We start from the raw sequence: 25,528 nt of genomic DNA, 5'->3' as shown, positions 1-25,528 counted from the left end.
AACATCCTTTGGTAAAAAACAGTTAAAATTTTGCATTTTCTTAATAAACTTCTCTGCAACCTCTAGCTAAAGATGGAATCTATTTGTGTTACTGTTCGCTACACATCAATGACATTTGATTAAAAAAAAAAAGAAAAAAGATAAACAGCGTATTTACACAAAGTGTTTGGGCAGTCATAACTTATTGTACTGAATACACTCTTGTTGGCATTTTACCAATGCCACACACCCAGCAGTTGTTGTTGACTGGTGTAGTGCAGTTTAGCACCATTACCGTCAAGGAGAACATTCACAAACTATACGTACATTTTTACAGCTGGAGGCCGGATTAAGCTCCAAGTCCAACTACACACATTGTCACAGAGGTAACAGGTACTTGCTCATACCAACTAAAGAAAAACTGAGGTGTTTTGTTTTATTTTCTGTTGAGTGATGAAGTAGTCCTCATAAACCATGGAAATTCTTTGTAATTCACCATGTGTTGATGTGATGTCTGTATATAGAAATTCCTCCCTGGTAAAATTCTGCTATGAATTTCCTGACAGGGTAACGTGTTGGCTTTTTGAATAGAATGACAGCGATACATGCAAAACTACTGTTTCAAATACATTTTTGCAGTCTAAGCTTGAGAGCCTCAGAATCGGATCCAGCAGCAAGAAGTGGAAAACCAATGTCCTGTGTGAATTGTGGACAACCTCTTAATATTTTGGCAGCTGAATGCAGTAATGGCAGGTTGGAAGAGTCCTCATGAAGCCGTGTTTGAAGTCGTCACTGGCAGTCTGTTGTGTAAAGGCGACCACTGTCACAACAAATGTTGGGATGAACAGGACGTGTACTACAGTGTTCGGTACTTCACCCGGTACTTGTTAATGTTGAGATAATGGAGGACCTCAGGGCTGCAGGTGGTGCTGCAAGGCAGCAGGCCTTCTTGTTCATCTCCCATCAGCCACTTGTGGCTGTTGGCAGCCATGTCACTGGTCACATGCTCCTTCGCCCAAGCGTCCAACCTGGCCTGAAAGCGCCTGTGCAGCCGAGTGTTGACACGCTGATGGGACTGGAAACAAACCACAAAAACGGTTAGTGATTATAAAAATGAACTTGGTCTGCAATATTCGAGACCTGGATTGGACTAGATGAGACAGTGTCAGAGTTGGAGTCACTCAGAACTCTGAATACTATTTAGAGTCGGAATGGGAGGTTCCCATTCCGAGGTTCTCGCTAAACGCCAAAGCTTTATAGAAGTCAAACTGAAGAAGCAGCTATGGTAGGGGTGTCAAACTCATTTAGGTTCAGGGGCCAAATACAGCCCAACGCGTTCTAGAATGGGTTGGAAAAATAATACCATAACCTATAAATAATAATCAAGATTTTTCTCTGTTTTAGTGTGAAAAAAGTTAAATTAGGCTATAATATGAAAATTGAATAACCTGAACAACCATGTACAACCTGAAATTTCTTTAAAAAAAAAAAAAACTTTCAATTTTAACAAAATGATGGCTCAGTTTATCATTTACACATGCATTACTACTTAAAGACTAGAAGCACTCGGAGAGCGCAGACCTCCGCCAAGGCTGATCAGTGGCCCCCCCCGTGGGCCCCCCCACCCCCGATCACCACCAAAATTTAATCATTTCTTCCTTATCCCATTTCCAACAAACCCTGAAAATTTCATCCCAATCTGTCCATAACTTTTTGAGTTATGTTGCACACTACCGGACAGACAAACAAACAACCAAACAAACATACAAACAGACAAACAAACAAACAAACCCTGGCAAAAACATAACCTCCTTGGCGGAGGTAATTACAATGGATCTACAAATACACAAAACATGTTAAAATTTAATGTCTCTTCGGACATTTCAGGTTGTTTGTATTTGTTCAGATTATTTACATTTTTTTGTTAAAGGATAGTGTGCAAATGTAATTTTACTTCTTGACATTAAAAAAAAGCAAAAAATGTGTAGTTGTAATTATTTATAGGTTATTATGATAGTATTTTACAGGTCTGATCCACTTTAGTTCATGCTGTTCTGCATGCGACCCCTGAATAAAAAGGATTTTTGCACCCTTGACTGTTTATATCTTGAGTGTAATTTTTGCATTTCATAAATTTATCCCATGGGCCAGGTGGGACTCTTTCTGGACCGGTTCTGGCTCACGGTCCGCATGTTTGACACTACTGACCTATGGGCTTCAGTTAAAACACTGATATTTGGAACCAGTAGAGAGTTATTCGCTACAGTTGCATTTCTGGTATTGAAAAAAACTACAAAGATCATCACTAAAAGAATGGATGCACAGCTTTTGTAGGACTGATCAATAGAATGAACTAATACAATCCAGTGGATAGTTTCATCTTGATTCATGAACTGACGACAGAGCAATGGTTTCTATTTCTGGGCCAAACAGGTTTGGATAAGACTTAAAGGATACAAACTGGACTACTGAACTGAAACACATAGTGCTGAATTACATACATAGGTCAACATAACAAACTGCTTTAAAACAGTGTTTTTGCTGGATTCAGTTGAACATCACATGACTGTATAGACTTATCAACCTAACAGCCTTTGAAGATGTCCGCTCATGGTTAAAATTCTGACGTTTTTTATGCATTCATTCCATCTCTGATTCTGTGATGACAACTGTTAATGTTGCTAACCTGACATTTGGGATGCAGCTTATTTTAGCCAAATCTAAATATGAACAGTACCATCTGTTGGAATCAAGTGCAACAGCAGTAAACTCAGTCATTTGCCTTTAAATTTGCTGACGTATGACAACAAAAGTGGATTTAAGAATTTGTGGAAAGTGGATTTGAGATTAGTAGGAGAGAGTTGACACGTTATTTATTGAACTTATCAACCCACCCACTCCCCACAAACATTATAATTGTCTGACATTTATCCTTATTCATTGAAACTGCTGAACTGAGATCAAAGTCCTTAATCCATAAACCGGGAACTGAACATTATAATAAACCATCATTTTTGAGTCATTTTTTGTTTGGGTATTATTTTACTTCACAGCCAGATTTTTTTGGTTTTTTTGGGGGGAGGGGTGCTCTCACAGCATGCGTGTTGTTGGGTGACGACGTGATAATTTTACTCTCAAAGAAAACCAAAACTAGACCATTGCAAACAAGTCGGACTTTAAGCTAGAAACACTGAGCTGAAAATGTAGACGTAGGTAACATTTTCAACACTGCTGATTAAGGAGCTGCTATAGCCTTCAATAGCCAGACCGATCTCCACACTACTTCAGCTTTGCTTCTTATTAATTTAATGTGTATTTTCTGGCAGATGTCAAAACAGGTTGGAGGTGCGTTACTGCCACCTGGTGGACTGGAGTCAAAACACTTTCATTCAGTCTCATTTCATCTAGAATGAGTGAAACTGCAACATCTAATGGTCACATCCTGTATAATAGTTTAGTTCCTTGTTGGGCATCATATTAAACTGGATTGAGGTGTTTTTTCTTTCTTTCTTTTTTTTTTTTTAATAAAAACAACCCTACTATCGGTGTGCCACTATTTAAAGATACTAATATAGATACCCGACAGCTGAGCAATTGGTCTATTATAGACGTATGATAGACATTTTTGAATAATTTTGACTTTGCCTTTACATTTATAATTTTAAAAAGCTGTTTATTTGCTTTATTTGGTATATTTTTTTTCAACACAACCTCACTTGTGTGCTTCAACAGTTATTTTTTTCCATTTGACATGCTGTAATAACACATTGACCATAAAAACATGAAATCTGAGTAGGAAAGACTTTGACACTTTACTGTTTTTCACCAAAACATGTTGAATGAACCCATTTTATGACTGAAAATTAACATATAAACTGAAGACTTCAAAATAAACAAATTTAGCACATAAAGTTATATACAATTATTTACATGAAAATGCAGGGAATACCTCAGGCATTAGGAAAACTAAATTTTTTCTGGTGTCACAATATGATGGACAAACATGTTCAATGAACCATTTTTACACCTCAAACTAAATACAACTATTTAGAACAATCAGGTGTCATAGGAGACTACACATCTGATTGTTTGATGTAGTTCACTTTTCCAAACGCGGTGACATGTTTTTTAATTCATGCAAGCACTTCCCTTAGAAGCCCGTTTTTACCATCTCTTCCTGAACCAAAAGTGATGACAATATTGATAAAAATTATGTTTTTATTGTGCATCACAAGTCTGGTTTTACTTTGCCTTTCAACACAATTGACTTCAGAGTTTTGCTTTGACATCTGCACTTTCAATACAAGATGAAAGGAAGACTGTCTGCTAATATGTCATCTTAAACTGGTTTGTGATTTGGATGCAAGGGCGTGTCCAGAAACTCCGAAGGGTTAATCCATTGCAACAGCTTCTTTAACCATTTAATGGATGCAGTGAGTAGCTTCTCATTTCTAAAACCAACATCCGTTTGATAGAGGGAAGAAAGTTTGCACTGTGTTTTAATGGTCATGTGGTCTGATGAGTACAGATTTTTTTTGCTGTGTATCATTTAATCATCGTCTGTTCTTACCTGATGAGCCCGTGTCAGTGCAGTGTGTCTGTACATGTAGTCTTCAGATTTGCAGACGTAGACCATCTTGTAGGAGTTGAGTTTGAACATACACTCCATCTTCAGTTCACTGCTGCCATCCTGCAGCTTCTCTGATGAACCTTTGGACATTCGCTCTTGCTGCAGCTGCTCCCATCCACGCTGGCACTTCCTTATCCTTCGCAAGTTCCTGAAGGCCCAAAGAGATCAACAGCATGAATACTACTAATAAGAGATCACAGCAAAAGTCACCAAGACATTCCAACAAAGTTATAAAATCTAAGCTTTTATTTTTTTATCTAATGAGGCAGAGTTTGTGTGTGAGAGTAGGTACTGCACATTTTTACAGCCTAAGGTATGCGGTCAATTACAATCGATACACATGATACAAGGATGATTTGAGAGGACTGTCCCTTTATGCAAATATTTTTAAACCCATGCATTGTAACTCACCGAGTAACAGAATTAGATAGGGAGTCAGATCATTCGTGGGGGAATGTGGATCTATAAGAGCAGCAGAGGCAGCAGTCGTAGTATTTCCTCATAGTGCACTACCGTTGCACAGACACGACATTCAACTTCAAGCAGATATTGCTTTTAATTGGAAATGGATCCTGATTTTGAACAGGTATCAACAAAAAATGCAATTGTTCCACATCACCTGAATGAAAGTTTTAAATGTGTACTTACCACAGAGGGTACAGGTGAGCGAGGACTGAAACCATGAAGCATATTTTTGCATTCAGGGCTCCACTTAAAAGACATGACAAGGAGGCCAATTTCAAGTGTTAGAAACAAACACTACAAAATTGCTGCCTTATTGGATACCAATCAAAAAATATAAGATGAAAAAAAAAAATAAAATAAAATTTGGATGTTCACATACTTTCACCGACAGCGTGTTAATGACCATGTGATGAAGACCCAAGACAACTAGAAAAGAAACAGCTGGATATTTGTTTGTAGAGAAGGGCCGTGTCATTGGATGTGTTGCACTGCTGACCTCTCATAGATTTGATGAAAAGGAAAAAAAGGACAAGATGTGGGTGAGCCTCTTGATAAATCATAGTCTGTGCCAGATTTATGCAGTGGGTTAAACAAGACAAAACAATACTTTGTTTTAAAAAGTCCTTTGGAATGTTCATGGTAATGGACAGCCATCTCAAAAGAAAAAACACAAAACTGAATTAAAGTTAAAAAGAAACAGGCTTTATGTGCAACACTCATCTGGAGCATTTAACAGAGTGGACACAACCACACCTCCATGCACAACTTTGAAGAAATACACCAACATATGAACACACAATTTAGATGATCATTTTATTTATAAACCCTACTCCTCTGTACAAGTGTTGCAGATAATGTGCATGACCAGAGTTGATTTTTTTTTTTCTTTTAAAAAGCACTAATCTCTCTCAGTTCGGTGGAAAAAAAAAAACTCATCCGCAACAAACAGTTGCAACGGGAGTGCACTGTTTCCACTAGAAATGGTTATATACACAACACTGGATATAACAGACTTAAACAAATAGACATTTGAACATTTGTAATTGCAAACAGTGATTAAGTCACATACAGAACCTTGAATCTCAGTACAATAACAAACAAAGGATAAAAGGTTGAAGAGAAAACCATGACTTTACTGTCCTCTCCTAAAAACAAAGTCATTCAACTTCTGCAAAAGACTCTCTCAATCTCATGTCAAGACATTGCAGAAAATAGAAATAAAATGACAAAAACCTGGAATCCATTGGTACAATTCAGCACAGTGTCAAACCAAACCATTCCTTTATGCCCGGGTGGATGTTCATAAACCACAATCAAGCCAAAACTCTTAAAAACCTCATGATTAATAAATAAAATCCCCATTACAAAGGAACTAAATCAATAAATAAATTCCACTTTTAAAAACAAGGCCATGTAAAGTGCAATCTTCTACATGAGGTGTGAGGTCAGAAACTGAAAAGTCACATCGTTGGCTCTGTGTGATTATCTCCAATCAGGAACTGCACTGGTAACAGGACTTATTAACCTTCTTGAGCCCTTTCCAGTTGGTTATTAAAAAGGCAGAACCTCTTACACCCTATGATGTTTGGATTTAGAGAAGGAATCCTAGGTCAAGCTTGTGCTAAAGTGCCACTGATGTAATCTGTAAAAATGAGCCATGTTTGGCAGCTGGTTTGGGCTCATGAGCAGTAGGATCGCTGCTTGCTGACTGGAGCTTCGGATCAGAAGCCTAAAGTGTGCAGACAAGAGGGAAACATGGCTGGGGCCTCACCTGGGAAGAAACACCGGCTTCTGGGCCAGATGTTCACGCAGCTCTGGGGATGCAGAGTCTGAGTTCAGGTATCTGCCGACATAGTCCGACCACCTCTGTGGGAGACAGGGGAGAAAACAAAAAAGGCTACTGATCAAGGGACAAGTGGTTAGACCTTCTTATTAAGGCTGGAAAACACAGGTTAAATCACAAAAATACAGTTGAAAGACGAGGCAAGTTATATTCTGCAGATGGAGCTTTAAAGATAAATAAACCGATTCTGTTAGCGATTTCAGTTGCTTGTTAAATAAGTAAAAAAAATCTTTGCACACCTACATACGTGACAGGTTCATCAGACTAACTTTACACCTGAAAACATTTGCAACAAAACATCCTGAGCACTGGCTCCATTCAGAGAAGGTTTTATTATGATGTATATAGTTGGTGAAGGTTTATTCACTTTTGAAAATAGGGGGAAATCACCCTCAGAGCACAACCACACACCCCTAAGCACCCCCAAAAGCCAGGGACAACCCTGAAGTCAATATAACATCTGGACATAAAAAGCATTAAACATGCATAAAAGTTAAATAATATTGAAATGTAATTCTATGTCACTGATACTACATTTATTGTGTGATTAATAAATAGGTTATGATTATATTTTTATACTAAACCATATAAACTGAATGTTTCTTACCTCGGCCTCCGCTGGCTCATCAGAATTCTCTTCCTCTGTGTCCAGAAGCTCCATGGACAGACTAACAGATCCTTGACCTTTCACAAACATCAACTAGAAAAAAAAAAAAAAGAAAAAAAGATAAGCCTACAAATACAGTGTTCTGACACATGTCTATGGATGAGGTTATCTGTGGTTTGGGGACCTTAAAACAGTTCTCGTCTGGCATAAGATGCTCTGCTTTCCGCTGGTAGGTGCCCTCTGCTGTACTCCTGGAGGCCTGTGAGGACATAGCGCCCCCTGTGGCTTTGTTGGCACTTTCACTCAGAAATAAGTCAGTCACACGAGAACACACGTCGTCACTGACCAGGTGCTGAAGCTGTGAAAACAAAAAGGCTCAGTATCCCAAATCCAAAAGAGACCAAAAATGGAACTATGTTTGATAAAACACTAGCAGCACAAAGGCTTGAAGAGGCTGAACTTGAAGTAGAAGAAGAAAGTCTGGGATAAATGATAGATTATGGTAATCAGTGCTTGGCTGAACTGACACCATATATAATCTGTTGACATTTACGGTGTCATAACGCTCAAAAACAGGTTTATTACATGGGGGTAGCTCTGGTCTTTAGTTCACTGTGTTTAAAATTGTTTTAAAATTAACAAGTAATATTTCCATTGTAAACGTTATTTTTATTAACAAATAGCTATCAGCTATTTTAAAAAAACTATTAACAGAAATCAAAACCAACATTAAAACAAAATAAACCTAATAAAAAATGCCAAATGACATGTTCTGATCTTTGGTGTGATTTACATACAGAAACTCAAGATACTTCATGGACAAAAGATGGAATTAAGAGTCCCAGCCCTGTATGTGGGGCTGCGAGAAACTTTAGAACTTGTGGAAAGAGTCTCTTAAGCTAATATCTAGATTAATAGAATGTGTTATCCCTGTGAATGTAAAATTGTGTATTTTGCACATCTTCCCTGAGCAGTTTCAAGTAATCGGAAGAAAAAGAAAACTGTTAAATTTTTGCTTGTTGTAAGCCAAACGTGTTATTTCATGAAGATGGAAAGATTGTCAAGGATCCACAGCTAATCTCTGGATTAAAGAAATGCCTTTTAACCTTCCACTGGAAAAACTGATGCACCTAGCTAAAGGAAAGATTGAAGACTTTTATAAGATCTGGAGACCTTTTTTACAGTTTGTGAAAAACTTGTCTGTATAGACAATCAAAAATGTAACTGTCAAATATATTTCATTACACTGACAGTATGATGCTGTTGTGTTGGTGGGTGGGTGGGGGGTTCATGTATAACTGTTGGTTACCTGTTTACCTGTACCTGTTTTTACATAATGTAAAACAATAAATATATTTATGGAGAAAAAAAAGAAAAGAGGACCGACCTGCCGGACAATGCTCTGGATGAGTTTGTCCATGGTGAAGGCAATGTAGGCGTGGATAGTAAACATCTCCCTCAGGGAGTCCTCATACTGAGACGGCTCCATGTTTCCATCCAAAAGATTGCGCACCATTTCCAAGAACACAGAGTAATAGTCCTCTACATCCACATCCACTGGAATGAGAGAACAGAGAATGTGATTATTTACACAGTGGTGATAAAAAAAATCCATGATATTCTAAAGGGTAAGAGGTCAGATGAAAAACAAAAACACCATTTATGGCTCTGTTTAAATTTCACACTCACTGGGCTCCTTCATCTTCAGCTGAATTGCTGGATTTTCATTTTTCTCCCGTTTCAGCCCCAGGATTTCTCGCTCCCACTCTCTTTCACGACTGTCTTCCTCAATCTGCTTCTCAGCTTGTCCATAGATTCGCAGCAGACGAGAGCACAGGATGTGATGAAGACGGAGGAAGATGTACCAGTAATTGTTGACAAAGAAGAGGTTGTAGGCGTCGTCTGTGCCCCGCAGCTTCTGAGCCGCTGTGTTGCTGAAGAGGAGCTTTGACTTGGACACGCTGTTGCCTGGGAGACCATTGTGCTTCTTGGGTCCATCTTGTTCCATCTCCATATCCTCTTCCTCCTCCTCTTCCTCTTCCTCCACGTCCGAGAGCTCACCTCGTCGGGCAAACAGCAGATCAGGGATAAAATGGTGGATGATCTGCTTAATCTTGTACTTGTCTTCTTTCTGGATGCCCACCTGCCGTTTGACGTGGTGGATGATGAGAGCGGCAGCGTCTTCCAGGATCTGACTGTCGTCGTAGGTCAGGGTCAAGTGCGGTCCGCTGGGGGGCGAGGCGGCGGTTTCCTCTGATGCTCGCTCCTGTCGCTACAGGACACAACATGGCCATTAGAGTTAACAAAACTAAGGCTAAAACTAACTGAAATGATAACAAAAATGAAAAAAAGAAGCTTGAACTAAAATGAAATGGAATTGAAGACATTTTTTTTTCACCTCAATTTTCACGGTGGTTACTACAGCACAACGTAAATACAATGGGAAAAAAACTCCTTTGGACAATATGGGAATCAAATAAATGTAATTTAAGATCATATATTCTTCCACATTAATTTTTTCAGCTTCTACCAGTGATTTCATCAAATACCTGAATAAAAGAAAAAATATAACCACAAACTATTTAAATACCTCAAAATATCAATAAAATGAAATCAAGTGAAAAAGTAGGCAGAGCTTACTAATACACAACACTTTGCCCCTCCTGCTCACTGATACCCTGACGACCAAGGGATTAATAATTAATAAACATTATTCTGCCTAAGCCTTGACTTTCAATCTTTTCAAAAATTTGTTAAAAAAAAAAAAAAAAAAGCAAAAATTTGAATTCAGCCATCAAACTGTGGGCTGCACCTCTTCAAGTAGTAACGAACATGTGTCAAATTTGAAAAGAATCAAGGTGAACACCCTTCGAGAAATTGTTTGGACAAAAATCATGGATGAACAAAATTCCTGGTAATGGGTGGTATAATAACAATCCAACTGAAAGACTGAATAAAAATGCAAAAAAAAAAACAAACAAACAAAAAAAAAAAAACTGTCAAAATGTTAAAACTATTAACAGATCAAGGTGACTCATTTTCTTTTTAAAATCATACTTTTAGATGGATACAAACCAAATTGATGACTGTAGCCCAATTCATTTAAAAAATTGCAATTCTTTTAAATCTGTGAAATTACTGTCATAATGCAATGAACCTTTACCTCATCGTACAGCATCTCGATTTCACTGATCAAGGTTTTTGAGCGCAAAACTTTGGCATCGTTCTGTTTAAAGTTGATGCCTTGGTGATCGAGTGACTTCAGGTAATACTTCTCATTCTGCTCCCGCCAGATTTTGTTGAAGCCTCTTTGTGCTTCTCTCCACTCCTCCTCCTTCATTTTCAATCTGAAAAGAAGAACAAGTCACTGCACGTCATTAACTGGTTCTGATAAATTACCATTAAAACCCTGTGGCCTGTGATACCAGCGTCTCACAATGCACTTTTACTTTTAATGCTAAAGCTATGTTGATGTTTGGTTGCAACAAGATTCATCTTAACCATTCTGATGTGAGGTCCAGACTGATCAAAATATTATCAGACAGTTACATCTTCACTTCCTGCAGCCAGTCAGGGAAAGACAATATTTTAAATGCTGTGTTTTTACTGTGACAGACACAAGTGATTAATAGCCTTCCTAAACCATATGGACAAAAATATTGGGACACATCATGGCTACGGCTCATAAGATGTCCTGTTCATGATGATTTTAAATATTAACATCAATATTTCCTGAGAGCCTAATGGGAGATTTTTCTACCCAAGTGAGATGTGAAGAAAGTAGCTGGTTAGTTGGAAAATTATTATTTATAGTCAGAGCACAAAAAATATTTTAAAAATTTAGAGGTAGAACGTTTAAAATCAGTCATGGAGAAAAAAAAAAAAAAAAAAATTCAGTGTTAAGAGAAGTTAAGTAAAAACCATCTCTGAGGCATTTTGGAAACGAAGATAACAATTTAAACAAAACTAACCAATGCAATGATATTTATCACAATATAAAACTATATTTTGACATTTGTCATTATTGTTTTGTAGCCCAGGCCCCTGTTACAAAAGAAACACCTGAATTCAATGTGTCCCAATACTTTGGATGGTTCTTCAGTCGATCATTCTTAAAATGTTAGCAGCTCATAAACTCCATCCCAAGTGATTTATCATCATTTATTATAACATTATCGTTCCATATTTTTTCAGTGAAAATCAGGATGTTTCCCATATATAATTTAATGATCATGTAACTGGACATAAAAGCTCAGAGTAAATCAAACTCCATGGGTTTTACTGGTGAATCAATGTTGTAGAAGATGACAGTGTTTCCACGTTCACTATGGAGCCTCTGAATATCCAAATGGGTCATATCTGATGACCATGAAAAGATGACAAACTGTATTTCACATGCATTATTTACATGTATTGATAGGATCAACAGGTATTAAACATTTTAGATCAGTAGATGATTTTGTGGTGAATGTTTGGGTCTTTATGGGTTAAGCTCAAACTAATCTATGAGCCTGAACCCAGTAGCATTTAGGTGTAGACAAGTGATAAATAAAAACCTTTTGAGCACGACAGGGACGGACACAGCCGGGTTTCTCTTGAGCCCATCGATGATGTCGTGGGCCTTATCTCCATATATCCTCTGGATGGCCTTGCGGTGAATGACCTCTGAGGAGCCGCCCAGTGTGTTGTCCAGCTTGAAGCGCAGCTGCTCCTCGGCCGACATACGAGAAAGCCTCCGCTGTACTGTTTCCAAGACTCGTATTGTGGCAAGGTTGGTTTCCAACACAACATCCAGCTGGAAAAGAAGCCAAACAGAGAGGGTACAGTCAAATAGGTTTTCGTACATCTCCCTGCATATATTAATGAATCAGAGTTTCATCTTACATCAGTGTAAAAGAATGGTTTTACAACTGTGCTTTGGCTCCTAAACAGAAGAGAAAGCGCTCCAAAACTTCCTACACCTAAGCACAAGTTCGATTCAAGACTCTTTGGGGCAGTTCCAGAGACAAAGCTTCAGTAGGGCTAAATTGGAGCCTCAATGAATCTCCCAAGGAGGCAGGTTTAACTTCAGCTTAAGTGTGTTTGTGAGAGAGCAGGACTAATTATTTTGAAGATTTTTAAATTGTAATATGTAATCTTACATACAACCCCCTTTTTAAAAAATTCATAGATCATTGAGAATCCCGAAATATTCTCAAAGGACATAGGAGTGGATATAAGTTTTCTTTACCTCAAAGCGCTCATCCTCACATCTGTAAATGTGCTCTTCATACTGGGTCTTCTTGGAGCTCACAAATGTAGAGTCCTCAGACCATGATGGAAATGACACCCATGTATCATTCAAAACCTGTAAAAAGGGCATCTTGGTTAAACTCCCTGGAAAACAATCCTCATTCAGTGTCAGTACACTCAGCAGAAGCAGGAAAATAATTGTATGAACTTATTTTAATGAACACAAATAAAATGTAACTCTTGGGATCTGCAGCTGTTTATACATCTGTCAGTAAAGAGGTTTGAGACTGAGAAACCCATAATAAGCAGACTTTCTCCAGTGACTCACCTCTCTGCACAGCGGCGTCCTGCCTGTACACTTGGGTTGCTGGTAGCTCTTCGGAAGCGCTCTGTAGCTCGACCCCAACCTTTTACATGAAGCGTAGTCAATCTCCATGGCGATGCCCTCTGTTGCACGCTCCTTGGGTAAACTCTCAGCATGGCTCGTCTCACCGTGACTCGACTCTCGATAGCCCAGGAAGTTTTTAAACCATGAGCAAAGCTCTGGGAATTTTCTGTAAATTGTACTGGGATGTGAGTAAACTGAAGAGATAATATTCGCAACAGAAACACTGGTTTCATTAATGTCAACAACAAAGTGAGTTGTGTCATCACTACTGAATATGATTCTAAATACTGATGGGTCTCTGATGTGTAGGATGTACAACTGCTGCCCTCACCCAAGAAATGGGATGACTAACTGGACCAGCTCAGCCCGTGAAATGACTTCCTGGTTGAAAATGTGCAGACACCGTAAGAAGTTATCATATGCCTCTGGACTCCTGAGAGCCTTCTTCACCTGTCATTTAAAAAAAAAAAAAAAATTCACAATAGTGATGAATAACTGTAGTAAGGCTTTCTCTGAGATGATTTCATTATATTACTGACTTTATTGTAATAATTATGGGTATTCGGGGGGGCTATTAGAATACAAACCTTTTCAAAGAACAAGGTTTCAGTGCTTGTGCTGTGCTTACTGACTTCAGTCATTCCGTGGTCCTTCCCCAGTATTTTTGGTTTCTTCTGGAACATAAAAAACAAAACAAAAAAACAATTAATGATGCAACTTTGAAACCAAAAAATAAAACTAATATGCACAACAATCTTCAGCTCAATCTTCAGGCATACATTTTAAATGCCTTCAGAACGAGTCATTTCAAATGTATGCCATTTATTGAAACTTAAAGAAGATGTTTATGTCTTTTTATAACATGCCACAGTCAAAATACATGGCACAAACCAATTTCCAGAGTATAAAGAGGTGTGTACCTTTACAGGAGGTGTGGCCCCCATTCCAGAAGGTCTCCTGATTGGCAGACCATTCTGGCTCAGTCGCTGTTTGTTGTTTAGTAAAGGTCTCTTCACTGTGCCACCGTGATCATTTCGCACTGATTCAGCTCTGTCTGGTGTAGCTTTGCTCAACAACTGGAAAGACATTAAGAGAGTCACAAAATCTATAAATGACGAATTGTATTAAAAGGCTTTTAATATACTATGTGGTAAATTAGGATTAGTAGACCTCAAACATCTGCTGAGGCACACAAGATACTCTTTTGTCCAAAGCTTCATTGATTTTTCATCTATTCTGGTGTTAAATTAAGGTTTTGGGCTAAACAATTCTGAGTGGTATTAAAGATTCTTATTAAAGTTTTTACCTATATCAGTCAACAGTGTGTTCACAGACAGTATTTACATAGTGAATGAAACAAATATTTCATGTATATTCCTGATTTTTTTCCCAGTGGTGGCAGAGTTGTTGGACCTTGTACAAATCCTGTATCTTATAAACTTAAAAATACCCCAGTCATTGACATTAAGCTCGTTTATATTCACACTAATATTCAGATCATAATACGATTCCTGTAGTTGTCAGATTATTCAAGTGATCGTGTAAACAGCAAAATCTGATATGCTTTATCAGACAACGGCAGTAATCTGATTATGGCAAATCCTGGATTTCTCCCCAGTATTCTGATGTCTTCCTGCATTGCATACAGGCTAATCAGATTTATTTCATTCTTTTTCATCTACATGTGTAAAAACAAATCGTCGAAAACAAAAGTTACGTAGTCAAACCTGAGCGGAGGACAATAACATAGTTTGATTCTACCAACACTATGTATGTATGCACTCGAAGAAATCAAGCAATGGACTGGAGTGTCTAAACCTGGGGTTTTTCAGTTATTGCATTTCTGAAGTGCATGTAAATGCATCAGATCTGGTTATTACAATTATCTGATGACTAACAGTTACTAGAGTTTTATGGTCCGGTAAATGGGCTCATTGTTTAAAAGCAGGTGTGTTTCTCCTTCGGCCCACTCTCCTTCTACCCTGTCTCTACTCCTGCCTTGTACTGAAAACTGTAATTGAGTGGCATAAATTGAAAATAATAATAAATCAACATACCATACATGTTTGAAAACTTAATTTGGAAAAAGGCCGCACATCCAAATAGATTATAGGCATTTGTCAATATCAAGTTTCCTGAGTTCAGATTTGCAAGCTCAGCGAACTGTACTCTCGTCTGCTGCAAATCTATGGACAAGCTGAGAAGCAGATTGAGGAAGACACTCATGAAGGAAAGTGGGAGCGAGAAACTCTGGGGCTGAAATGGGAGAAGAATGAAAGTCCATCTATGGTCTTGGTAAGAACAGCCCCAGATAACGGACTTCCAAAGAACACAAGTCTTTGTAATTGGAACAATTGGCGCTCGTGAAATTTCCTCCCTGGCTCTGCTGTTTGTCCACCATCAGTTCCCTAACGTATTTCCACAATCCACCACAATGTCACTCGTTTTGATTTCAATACATTTGTACAACTATTTACATGTCAATTATATTTTTCATATATTTTGTATATTCTTCAAAACTGGGTGAACAAATTTTGTTGAACCCCATATCATGATAATGAAGATGTATTTTTTCGTTATTCTGTCTCTCACCCGTGTTCCAACATTGCATCACATCATCTGGTGAAGGTCATCTACTCAGTGAAACATTTCTGAATTAAATTCTCACAGAACTCGCCATTGCCTTTGAGAGTAAATTGACAGTAGCACGAAATGCATCTCGGGATATTTGCCAGCCAAGTCCACACGGGTCACCAACCGGTGCATCATTGATTTAAGCTCGCAGACAAGAACAATACGTGAAAATTCCATCCAATCTTGGTTTGTGCAAACATTTAAATGGAACAGTACTTGGGCCTCAACTGATGATGTGTCATGAGATTTTGAGAACAGAAGAACAGACAAGAATGCGTATTGAGAAACGCTTTATGTTTGACATGACCCATATTAAATTTGGAATACCACCATAATAATGATAATAATGCAATATTAGTTTGCATGTAAATGTGCTGCTGAAGACTCACCATAGAGCTGTTTGCATCAGGAAGGAACTGACCAAACTCTGAGAGCAGATCCTCTTGATTCTTGAAAAGCCTTGCCACCTGAGTGTAGACCTCCTGTTCAGTCAGCGCTGGAGTGTAGTTTCCACCTGCCTCTTTAGCATTCCGTTGTTCTTTCTGGAAAGTTGACATTAACATTAGCAATGGATGTATGCCTTTGACTACCGCTTATTTTTCACACTGCCTATCCATTCCTTACCTGGTATGTGTGCAGGATTTCCAAAAAGGCTTTGTAGATGTCTGGCTGACCCTGGAAGCGGTTCTTGATCTTGTTGACATAGTTAATGGCGTGGTTGAACTCCACCGGTTGGTTGTTCTGCAGAGGCGGCCCACCGGTTGGCGTGCTGCTTACTGGAGTTTGGCACTGAACCGAAGGTGAGCGAGGTGAAGCATAGGATGGGATAGACGGGTTGGGCTGACTGGTTGGGGTGTGGGCAGGAGACTGCAATGGCTGATTGGTTAAAGAGAGAACAAGGGCATGCCATGACATATAGAAATGTTTCAGTCTACATCTGTGATCATAACTTTGACTTTCAGGACCAATAAAGGTTTTCAATGGCCATAGAAGTGACATTAATAAAATAAAGAGAAGAAAAGTCTAGTGAATTACTGTAAAATTAAACTGCAAATGTTCTCCCTTCAGTAACATTATTAGGCTACTAATAGGAATTGAATAATGCTCAAAAATACCTTTAGTCAAATGAGGATGACAAAGCCACCACAGCCTATCAAAATCACACACACACCTAAGAAAAATCCTCAGGTCAAATCCATTGTCTGTGTCCTTTGTCTTAATCTGAAAGGGTTTCTCCTTTGTGTGAATTTCACTACAAAAAAATTCAGGGATGAAAATTTAGAGGAACCAAAGTGAAAGGGTTTTCTAAAGCTAAAGATCCCCAAAAAGCTCATTTGATCCACAACCCTAATATGTTCAGTTTACCGTCAAAGAGGGCAAAAGATATTACAGAAACAAATCAAGAGAATTTAGACTTCTTTTCTGTTAAAAATTACTCAAACCAATATATGTATCACTGTTAATAAATTTAGTATTCATCTACTGATCTGATTAAGGTATTTTAAGTTTCAACCATATGTATTTCTAGGTCAATTTACATTGTCTTATGTGATTATATGGTTGACGTTTCACTTTTAATACTCAAAACTGAAAAACATGTCAAATGTAATGTATCCGTAACAGTGATTCTCTCCCCACATTCAAATCCAGACTCAAAATTCACCTTTTCAGAATAGCCTACCCACCATAAGTTCTACTCTCCATTTTACATCTTCATTTCTATACATAGTAATTATTCTTTTATCTGTTTATTTCTTTGTATTTTATGGATTGTCTGTTTTATCTTGTTGTACAGTGTCCTTCGGTGTCTTGAAAGGCGCTTATAAATAAAATGTATTATTATTATTATTATTATATCTCAAAACAACTAATTTCACCAAAAGATGAAGTGTTTACATTCCAAAAATCTAATTCTATGAGTTTTCCCAAATCTTTTAAAGAGTTTAATAAATTTGTTGGCTTTTCCGGGCCATACCTGTAAACCCCCATTATGTTCTAATGAGTATAATAACGCAGCAGTAGTACATTACCTTGCTGGTTTTATTGGGTGGGGGCTGTGTAGCAACCGGTGGGGTGGTGGGAACATGGGATGTGGTCGGGGGCAGACTCTGTTGCTGGTGGTGGCTCGCAGGTTGGCTCGATGCCCCAGTAACTGGGATGTTCTGAACTGAGATACCATGAGGTGTGATGTAGTGGATCTGACCGGGTGTAGTTACATTGACCAGATCATTAGTCTGGACTTCAATCTTATAACCAGGGGGCAGAAAAGTGTTAAAACCCATAATGAGGTCTGGGTGGCCTTTGAAGAGCTGGGACACACGGTTGATTACTCCAGGAGTGTCTATGCTGTAAGACAGAATATATTTATTTTAAAAAAGACAAAAATACTTCTACATGGTAAACATTAACATAGAATTTATAAAGCATAGCAAACTCACAACCCACCTCTGTGACTTGAACTCTTTCATTATATCAAGGAAATCATTATAAACTTGTGGTTGATTCCCAAACTGCAGCTTCACTTGATCTAGATAAGACAAGGCATCTTCAACCTAAAGTAAAAGCAAACAATCATTAAACATGTTTTCCACCTGAAAAACACCCAGTAATTCTGTAACTACTGGATGCACAATTGAATAAAACGGTACAGAAGGCTCTCTGTAGGTTTTAATAAGATAAGGTGCATCTGTAAAGTATTCACATTGCTACACTTTTTTTGTTCATTTTCTAGTGTTACAGCCTTACCTTACAAGCTTTTTTCACTTTTTCATTATGAGGCATTGTGTGTAGAATTTTGAGGTGAAGAAAAGAATTAAATCTATTCTGGAATAAGGCTGTAACAAGAAAATATTAAAAAAAAAAAAAGTGTAACACTGTGAATACTTTCTAGATGCACTGTACATGTTAAGCTTTTAATGCTCCTGATGTGAAAACAGGACAACAGTGGGTGACAGAAGATTTTTGGTGACAACTTTTTACAGCTTACAGGATTTTATGTTTATATGACTTCCCATGCCACAAGACATTTTCCATTCAACGTTTAAAACCAGTCAAAGGAGCATTTAACAAATGTCTAAAATTCAGATTATTGGATTTCAGACTTTTTAAACACCTGCAGAAACTTTGAAAACCCATTTAAAAAAAAAACCAAAACACACACACAAAAAAGCCTTTCCTCATAATGAAAAAACCCTACACCGACCCTGCACCGTGCTGCACTCACAGTCTTGTGTAACAGTGGAAAACATCAAACCCAATAAAAGTGACTTCACTCTATGTGAGCTGTTACCAATTGGTGGAAAACCTGCAATGGTAACTAAAAAAATACCTTGAAGCCACTTTCTCGCCGTTGTCTGTTCCTTCCAGTCCCATCAATGAAATACGGATTCAAATGAATAGCCCGAGTCAATCTAATCCCATTTCCCACAAATCCTGAAGGCAGCTCATTCCAGTGAGTCTGAACTCAGGGGAAACAAAACCCCAAGTTAAAAATCTGTTCTGCAAGTGTAGCCAAAATCACTATTGTAAAGACAGCCAACTAAGAGGCTGTCTGAGGTAGAACTGATGACTTACGTCTTGGTCTTTTTGTACGTTCTGCATATTTTCATTAATTGTGGGGTTTTTTTTTTCTTTTTTTTTTTGTTTTTTATATAAGTTTATTGTTATTGTTTGGCTATAATACACCAAGACAAATTCCTTATATATAAAAATGTACTTTGTGCAATAACAGTCCATTCTGATTCTTGAATCGAAAGACTCCTTACTATATTATGTACAAAATCACAGAAATATCAACACAGTTACAATTACAAATACACTTGCAAATATTATGTCTCTCCCAAATCTACCAAAAGACCGGATCTTCCTAGATTAAAATAATGCATCTACATTGTGTACATTACGTTTTTTATGTCTTGTCATTTTTCCTCAGTTTGCTATTTTTGTATTCTTGTGTCTTTTATATCATCTCTTACCTATCCTCTCCACATTTCACAGAGGTCAACAGTTACAAACTCTTCCAGAACAATCCTCAACTGTTTAATTCAGAAAATTAATTCAAATTCACATACACATTTGGAATGTGGGTTCCAACCTCAAGTTTGTGAAAGGCAGTTTAACACAATAAAAACTATGCCAACACCCAAACACACAACTCTCTCTAAACATATTATCAAATAATTGTGCTACAATATGATGTCCTTATACGTGAATGTAAGTAAAGGTACCTTCAGTCGTTGAAACTGCTGCTGCCCCTGGCTTGGTGTCATGGGTGCAGGAGGATGGACGTGGCCTTGGACCACCGACGCACCCTGGGACTGGACCGCCAAACTGTGTGCATGGGGTCCGACGTGAGGTCCAGTACTGTTAAGACCATGTCCACTTGTGCTCTGAGGCATTGTAGGCACCTAGTTAGGATGAAACATTGACATTTTCCAGTTTCTAGTATTAAATATAAGAATTTCTTCAACAAGACAACAAATTTCTACTAAATTAACACTTCATACAGCCCTATCAAACATTCACTTAAATGCAAAACCAAAGAGAGAATTATCTTCTAAAAATTATGTTTTTCATTTCAGTTATTTTCATGTTTTACTTGTTGAACATTATGAAAGAAAAGGAGCAGAAAGAACAATTTTATATTTTATACCTCTAATGAACTACTTGTTCATTTACAGTAGGAATTTCAAACAGAATTATGAAATCAACCTCTTAATACAGTATCTACTATCATTTACTGCTGCAATTCACCATTTGCAAAAAACTAAATGAACAAAATTTATTCTTTAATTTCTCATTTTCTTTAACCTTAACCTAACAGCGAAACATGCAAAAACACAAATGAATGTACCAAGCTTTCACATAAACACATAATTCAATAAAAAATGTATACACAGTATATTCTATGTTTAATTAAAGAACAGAACAGAACAGCACAAAACAAGACAGTTAGATCCCTTTCTGTAAACACTGCCATTGCTGTCTTGTACTGATTTTCCTCATCCTTATATTTATTTAAAAATTGTACTTTACACATTCTTTTCAACTGATTTATGTTTTTACTTTGCATTAATTCATTTCATGTGATGGTCCAGTGATGGAAGAAGCAATGTCTTCATTTATTGAATGGTGCTTTGAAAGGTTATACAGCAAAGGTTTACAGCACCAATAACTTTTTTCGATGGATATGGACAGATCTAACCATTACTCATGCAGAGCAAATAAATATAAATGACGCACCTGCAAAACACCACATCCAGGCAGATTTTTGTTCTGGCAAGTAAGTCACTGAGGGCATTTTTTCAAAGTGCACCAGAGTACTCATATAGTTAAAAAAACACTCTGCAGAGAGTCTGTAATATGTTTTGGTTTAATTTACTAATGTACAGCTTCTGTTCTTCTACTGAAGTTAAACACACGGACAGGACCAAGGAAAGGTTGATTTTGATAACTATGTGCAGAAATAGAAATGTAGCTGTGAACTCAGATTATCTGTTAGAAATAGCACTATTTTAACTTTAAGCTTAGACGTTTTTGAGCAATGGAACATTTTTCTAATAGAACAATATTGACTCGAACAGGACGTAGCATACTGGTGTACCACTAACCTCAGCATCATAGAAACAGCAAACAACGAATTAACATTACCGCTGATAAATTAAAAACTGGTAGAGAGGTGGAAGTGAGTATAAAATAGAAATACTCTAGTACATAACACAATTTGTATCTTAAGTTTTGTCTGTTGTGACATGGGTTGAAATGTGTTCTTTTTGGTACCTGGGGAATAAACCAAATTCTCCTAAGGCCTACTATCACCATGGAAACAGAGGTACCTGGTAGCCCTGGGGGAGAGAATACTGGATGCCGGTGGACGGCTGCATGTTCTCTGCAGACGCCTCTATCACGGTCGGGGCCGGGGCTGGGGCGAGAGCCCGATGCTGGAAGGTTTCTGCGATACCTTGAACCGCTGGACGACGCGACTGCTGCTGCTGGGATGCAAATATTGGTTCCTGGTCCTCCGCCCGCCTCTTCATTGTATACACATACTCAAAGGGGCTGGAGTGGACAGACAAACAGATAGACCCCATATGGGTTTATGAAGGATTCTCCTGAGACTAAGACACTGTTAAAGACCCAGAACTATTTTTGTGGTGACTTCCAAATTAATTTCTCTCTACATTTAACCATTACAAAATGATTTAGGCCAATCACCATTTATTACGCAAATGTCCTTCGTATTTTTTGGTGGATATTGCATTAATTCTACATAACAACAGGCATCCCCACCCACTCTCATTTATCAAACTTGACGGGTTTAACTGGTGAGTCAACATTGCAGAAGATGACTGACTGCGTTTCCATGTTCACTATGGAGACTATAGATGAAACTGAAAAAGACATTTCATGCTGTTGAAAAAGTGCATTTTACCTGAATTATTTCACTGTATTGATGGCATTAGTGGTTCAAAAGTTATTAAACATTGTAGATCAGTAGATGCTTTTGGGTCTTTGAGGCTTCATCAAAATAACAAGGTCCATTAACAGCATGAATCTAAAGCCAAAACTGGAGCCACAATCTCTAAATAAATAAATAAACAAAAATCTATAAAATCTATAAAGACATATAAAGGCATGCGATGTGCTGCTCCATCTTGGTACTAAATATCATGCCATGAAACACTGGCTCTTAACATACCATTATCACAGGCATGAAACAAGTTCTGCATCCAATAATTTCAATGACTTCATTTATCTGTTCCTATTCTACAGAATTACATGAGGTGAGAGATGATTTTCTCAATGTACAAGTGACTTCTCAAATACCAGTACTAATACTCTGGTTCAGATTTTGCAGAACAAAGTAAATTCAAACCAGATATGACAACAAGCTTCTCCTTCTAATGTTCCTTTACTAACCCAAGAAAACACATATACAGGGTATGCATGTTCTGCCACTGTGATCTGTCTGCCTTAAAATACTTTGACAAAACATTCTCAGTCTACCCGATAAAATAACAGCAAAGCTGATCACCACAACCATGGTGCCTTTTTAAAAAGTCAATGATATTTTAAGTTTACATTTATGTACATTATTATTCTTAGAATTATTATGATTTGTGCTCCAAATTTAAAACATAACCATAAAAGACAAAGTTAGAAAAACACTACAAAATTAGGGCAATGCATCCTCAGAAAATGCATTGCAGGCAATTGTACAGTGATGGTGTGAGTTTCCCTAAATAGACCTGCTTTCATTCTACAACGTTATCTGTTAGGGACTGACCTCCAAATACTGTATGTATGAAAAATGGAAAACCAGTGAGTTTCCAAAACACACTTACAATATATCTGTCTTTTCCTTACCGAATCAACATGTAGCACATATATATTAACAGTGAAGACTGCAGTGGACATATTGTTTGTACATGCCATTTGACTTGCTCGTTGTTGTTTATAACTAAGTATATAGGCATGTTATATACAGTTTTGCTTTAATACTTTTTGTGGTTGTTTCAGCTGGTTCTGGAAAAAAAGACAAGGACATGCCTTTTTCACATTTTTTCTATCTATTGAAATAATCATTTAATCGATTATAAAAATAATCAATATATCCAGCTCTAAACTTTCATTATCAAATCTGTAAAGCAAACTTCTCAATTCTGCATTTCAACAGCTCAGTTGTTCGCTTATGCGGCTCACAGGTCGATCTTTTTGTGGTCGCTCCCTAAGCAGACGTCATATTCTCGGTCAGACATTTAGCTTCGTCGCTCTTCGCCTCCAGTTTCGGAAACGCAGCAGCTAAAGCGTACGGTCTCCAGTCGCTGATATGGTGTCTGTCGCGAATTCAGCTTCGATTATTCTTTACCGAAACGCGAAGCAAATACGGCAGACAGTAAAAGACAGCGAAATTAGTAGACTGACGCTAATTAAGCGCTTTTATTCAGGTTCCAGCCAACACTGAACCGTTGACGGGCTCGTAGGCGCCGTCTCTGTCCGTGTTGGCCGCCGTAGCCCTGCCTCTTCCCCTCCCCCTCTCTGCTAAACACCGAGCTTAACGCCAAACGTTTACTGTGAGCCGACCGCTTTAGCTTGTCTGATGGTTGACGTTGGCTCTCGAGCCTGAAGTTATGTTGCAAGCAAGCTAACACTTATTATCTGCAGACAAACAACCAGTAAGAGCGTTGGTTTGTCACTGGTGGGGGGAATCGCTGGATCGCAAACGGGACACCGCTTACTCAAACATCTGAATGTTGGCTAACTAACCTTGTTGTTTAGTAGGGAGAGATGTCAAAAAAGCAGCCATGCCTCAACGCAGCTGACAAGGCGACCAGTGCAGTCGGTTGCTTAGTTTATGCGATAAGGTCAATCGTTACACCACGGCAGATAAATAAAGTTATATGATTGTAATTCTTTCTGATGGACTGGTTGGGTCAGGAAGACCGCTTGCAAGCTAACAAGCTAACGCTAGCTTAATGCAACACATAACGTCGCGTTGACGTGAAGTTATGCGAGATGTTTGGATAAAAAAATGTATAGTTGTCACAAAAATGTTTACCACAGTTAACATGTGTACAGTAAGATCTTTGTCTCATGGAGTAAACAAGAATTAATTAACAAGAAAAATGTGTTGCTGTTAGGTCAAGTCTACTTAGCGTTAGCTTCCATGCTAAATCATGGTCGCCACTCTTAGCCTGCTAGTCCCACTTTGGCTAGCTCGAATTAAGTTACTGACGATGCAGACTGACGAAGCCTCTACTTGTAGCTCATATGTTGTTTTGTTCTGAGACAACAATATATGCTAAGTGATCTCAGAAAAGTACCCAGTGCTACTTGCTCTGTTCGACAAGGTTATGTAGGAGCTAACTAAGCTGCAACCAACCCCCATCAGTACAGGCTACCTTTGGCTAACTAGCTAACACTAGTTTAACTTACCTCACAGGACTGCCGCCAGCAACAACTTCACACACTGGAGTATGGGAGCCCAGCCAGCGGACCGCCGCTTTTGCATTCACCTGGCTGTGGCAGGATGTGAAGTTACGTGAAGTGGTCTCCAAAAGAAATATCAAAATCAAACTGGCAGTAGTGGCTACGTCGCTAACAACAGTGGATGTATGAAGCGGTGTTCCTTGAACATAGAGGCGTGTCTATGAAGAAGGCGGGCTTGACTCCTCCCAGTCTGAGCCCGGATTGGTCAGCTCTCGCAGAATGAAAACAAATACAGTAAAGGCGAAGAGCAGCAGCTGTGGTTCAATACATTCACGCCAAGTCTATCTGCAGTTCAGCCTCCATGTTACTTTACAGGTGGATGTTTGCATATCGATCTGTCATGTCAGAGCCACTTAAAATAACTTTTTTTTTCCAATTCTAAGTGATTTTTTTTAAGTACATGCTGTTCAAAGTATTTTGCGATCTCTAACAATTACAATGACTGAGAGCTTTAGAATAAGACAAGCACAACAAGCAAATCCAGTAACATTTTCTCCAACTATTACAGTTTTTTGGTTGTGTTGTTTTCGTAAGTACATGAGATGATGTCATTTTGGGAGAATTAAAGAGTTGAGAGCCAACACTGACATTAATTGGGGGGGGGGGGGGAGGTGGAATATTCAAGTAAAAAGAAGCCACTTATTTGTCCAAGTGCTATTTCTACATTACCTCAAAGTCTCTTTACTAGTTACAACTGATGACTTCTGCTAAAGTATTGATCTGAACTGACCTAGATGCTGTATTTTCACTGCAGTACTTCAA

At 38.2% G+C, this 25,528-nt stretch overlaps 1 protein-coding gene and 1 long non-coding RNA gene across 3 annotated transcripts; both read right to left on the bottom strand.

Annotated features, from left to right (window-relative positions):
- Nucleotides 1-428: 428 nt before the first annotated feature.
- LOC115414984 (paired amphipathic helix protein Sin3a-like) lies at nt 429-24,888 on the bottom strand. 2 transcript variants are annotated; one of them, XM_030128378.1, is made up of 21 exons: nt 24,713-24,888; nt 21,613-21,835; nt 20,005-20,184; nt 18,224-18,330; nt 17,809-18,124; nt 16,403-16,654; nt 16,168-16,320; nt 14,065-14,220; nt 13,732-13,815; nt 13,476-13,594; nt 13,085-13,310; nt 12,755-12,871; nt 12,081-12,319; nt 10,688-10,871; nt 9,214-9,796; nt 8,912-9,081; nt 7,709-7,882; nt 7,525-7,617; nt 6,846-6,940; nt 4,550-4,757; nt 429-1,054 (listed from the first exon to the last, which is right to left on the bottom strand). In XM_030128378.1, exons 2-21 carry the CDS (start codon nt 21,811-21,813, stop codon nt 836-838), a joined length of 3,876 nt encoding a protein of 1,291 aa, XP_029984238.1. In that variant the 5' UTR covers nt 21,814-21,835; nt 24,713-24,888; the 3' UTR covers nt 429-835. The 2 variants fall into 2 exon arrangements, with proteins under 2 accessions (XP_029984238.1, XP_029984231.1); XM_030128371.1 differs by having other exon boundaries at nt 13,732-13,818; nt 24,713-24,887.
- On the bottom strand, nt 4,865-6,839 carry LOC115415187 (uncharacterized). The gene is made up of 2 exons (XR_003934773.1): nt 5,454-6,839; nt 4,865-5,320 (listed from the first exon to the last, which is right to left on the bottom strand). It is a non-coding gene; the product is annotated as an uncharacterized LOC115415187 (long non-coding RNA).
- Nucleotides 24,889-25,528: the final 640 nt, after the last annotated feature.

Source organism: Sphaeramia orbicularis, chromosome 3 (genome assembly GCF_902148855.1).
Source record: "Sphaeramia orbicularis chromosome 3, fSphaOr1.1, whole genome shotgun sequence".
Classification (NCBI taxonomy): Eukaryota; Metazoa; Chordata; class Actinopteri; order Kurtiformes; family Apogonidae; genus Sphaeramia; species Sphaeramia orbicularis.
This window is presented reverse-complemented; position numbering and strand designations above follow the sequence as displayed.

Coding starts and splice junctions, on each gene's coding strand:
- LOC115414984 (XM_030128371.1), bottom strand. CDS start 21,813: ATGAAGAGGCGGGCGGAGGACCAGGAACCAATATTTGCATCCCAGCAG. Junction 18,331..20,004: donor AGCAGTTTCAACGACTGAAG/GTACCTTTACTT, acceptor CTTTTACTTTAG/GTTGAAGATGCCTTGTCTTA. Junction 13,819..14,064: donor GGGCCACACCTCCTGTAAAG/GTACACACCTCT, acceptor TTTATGTTCCAG/AAGAAACCAAAAATACTGGG.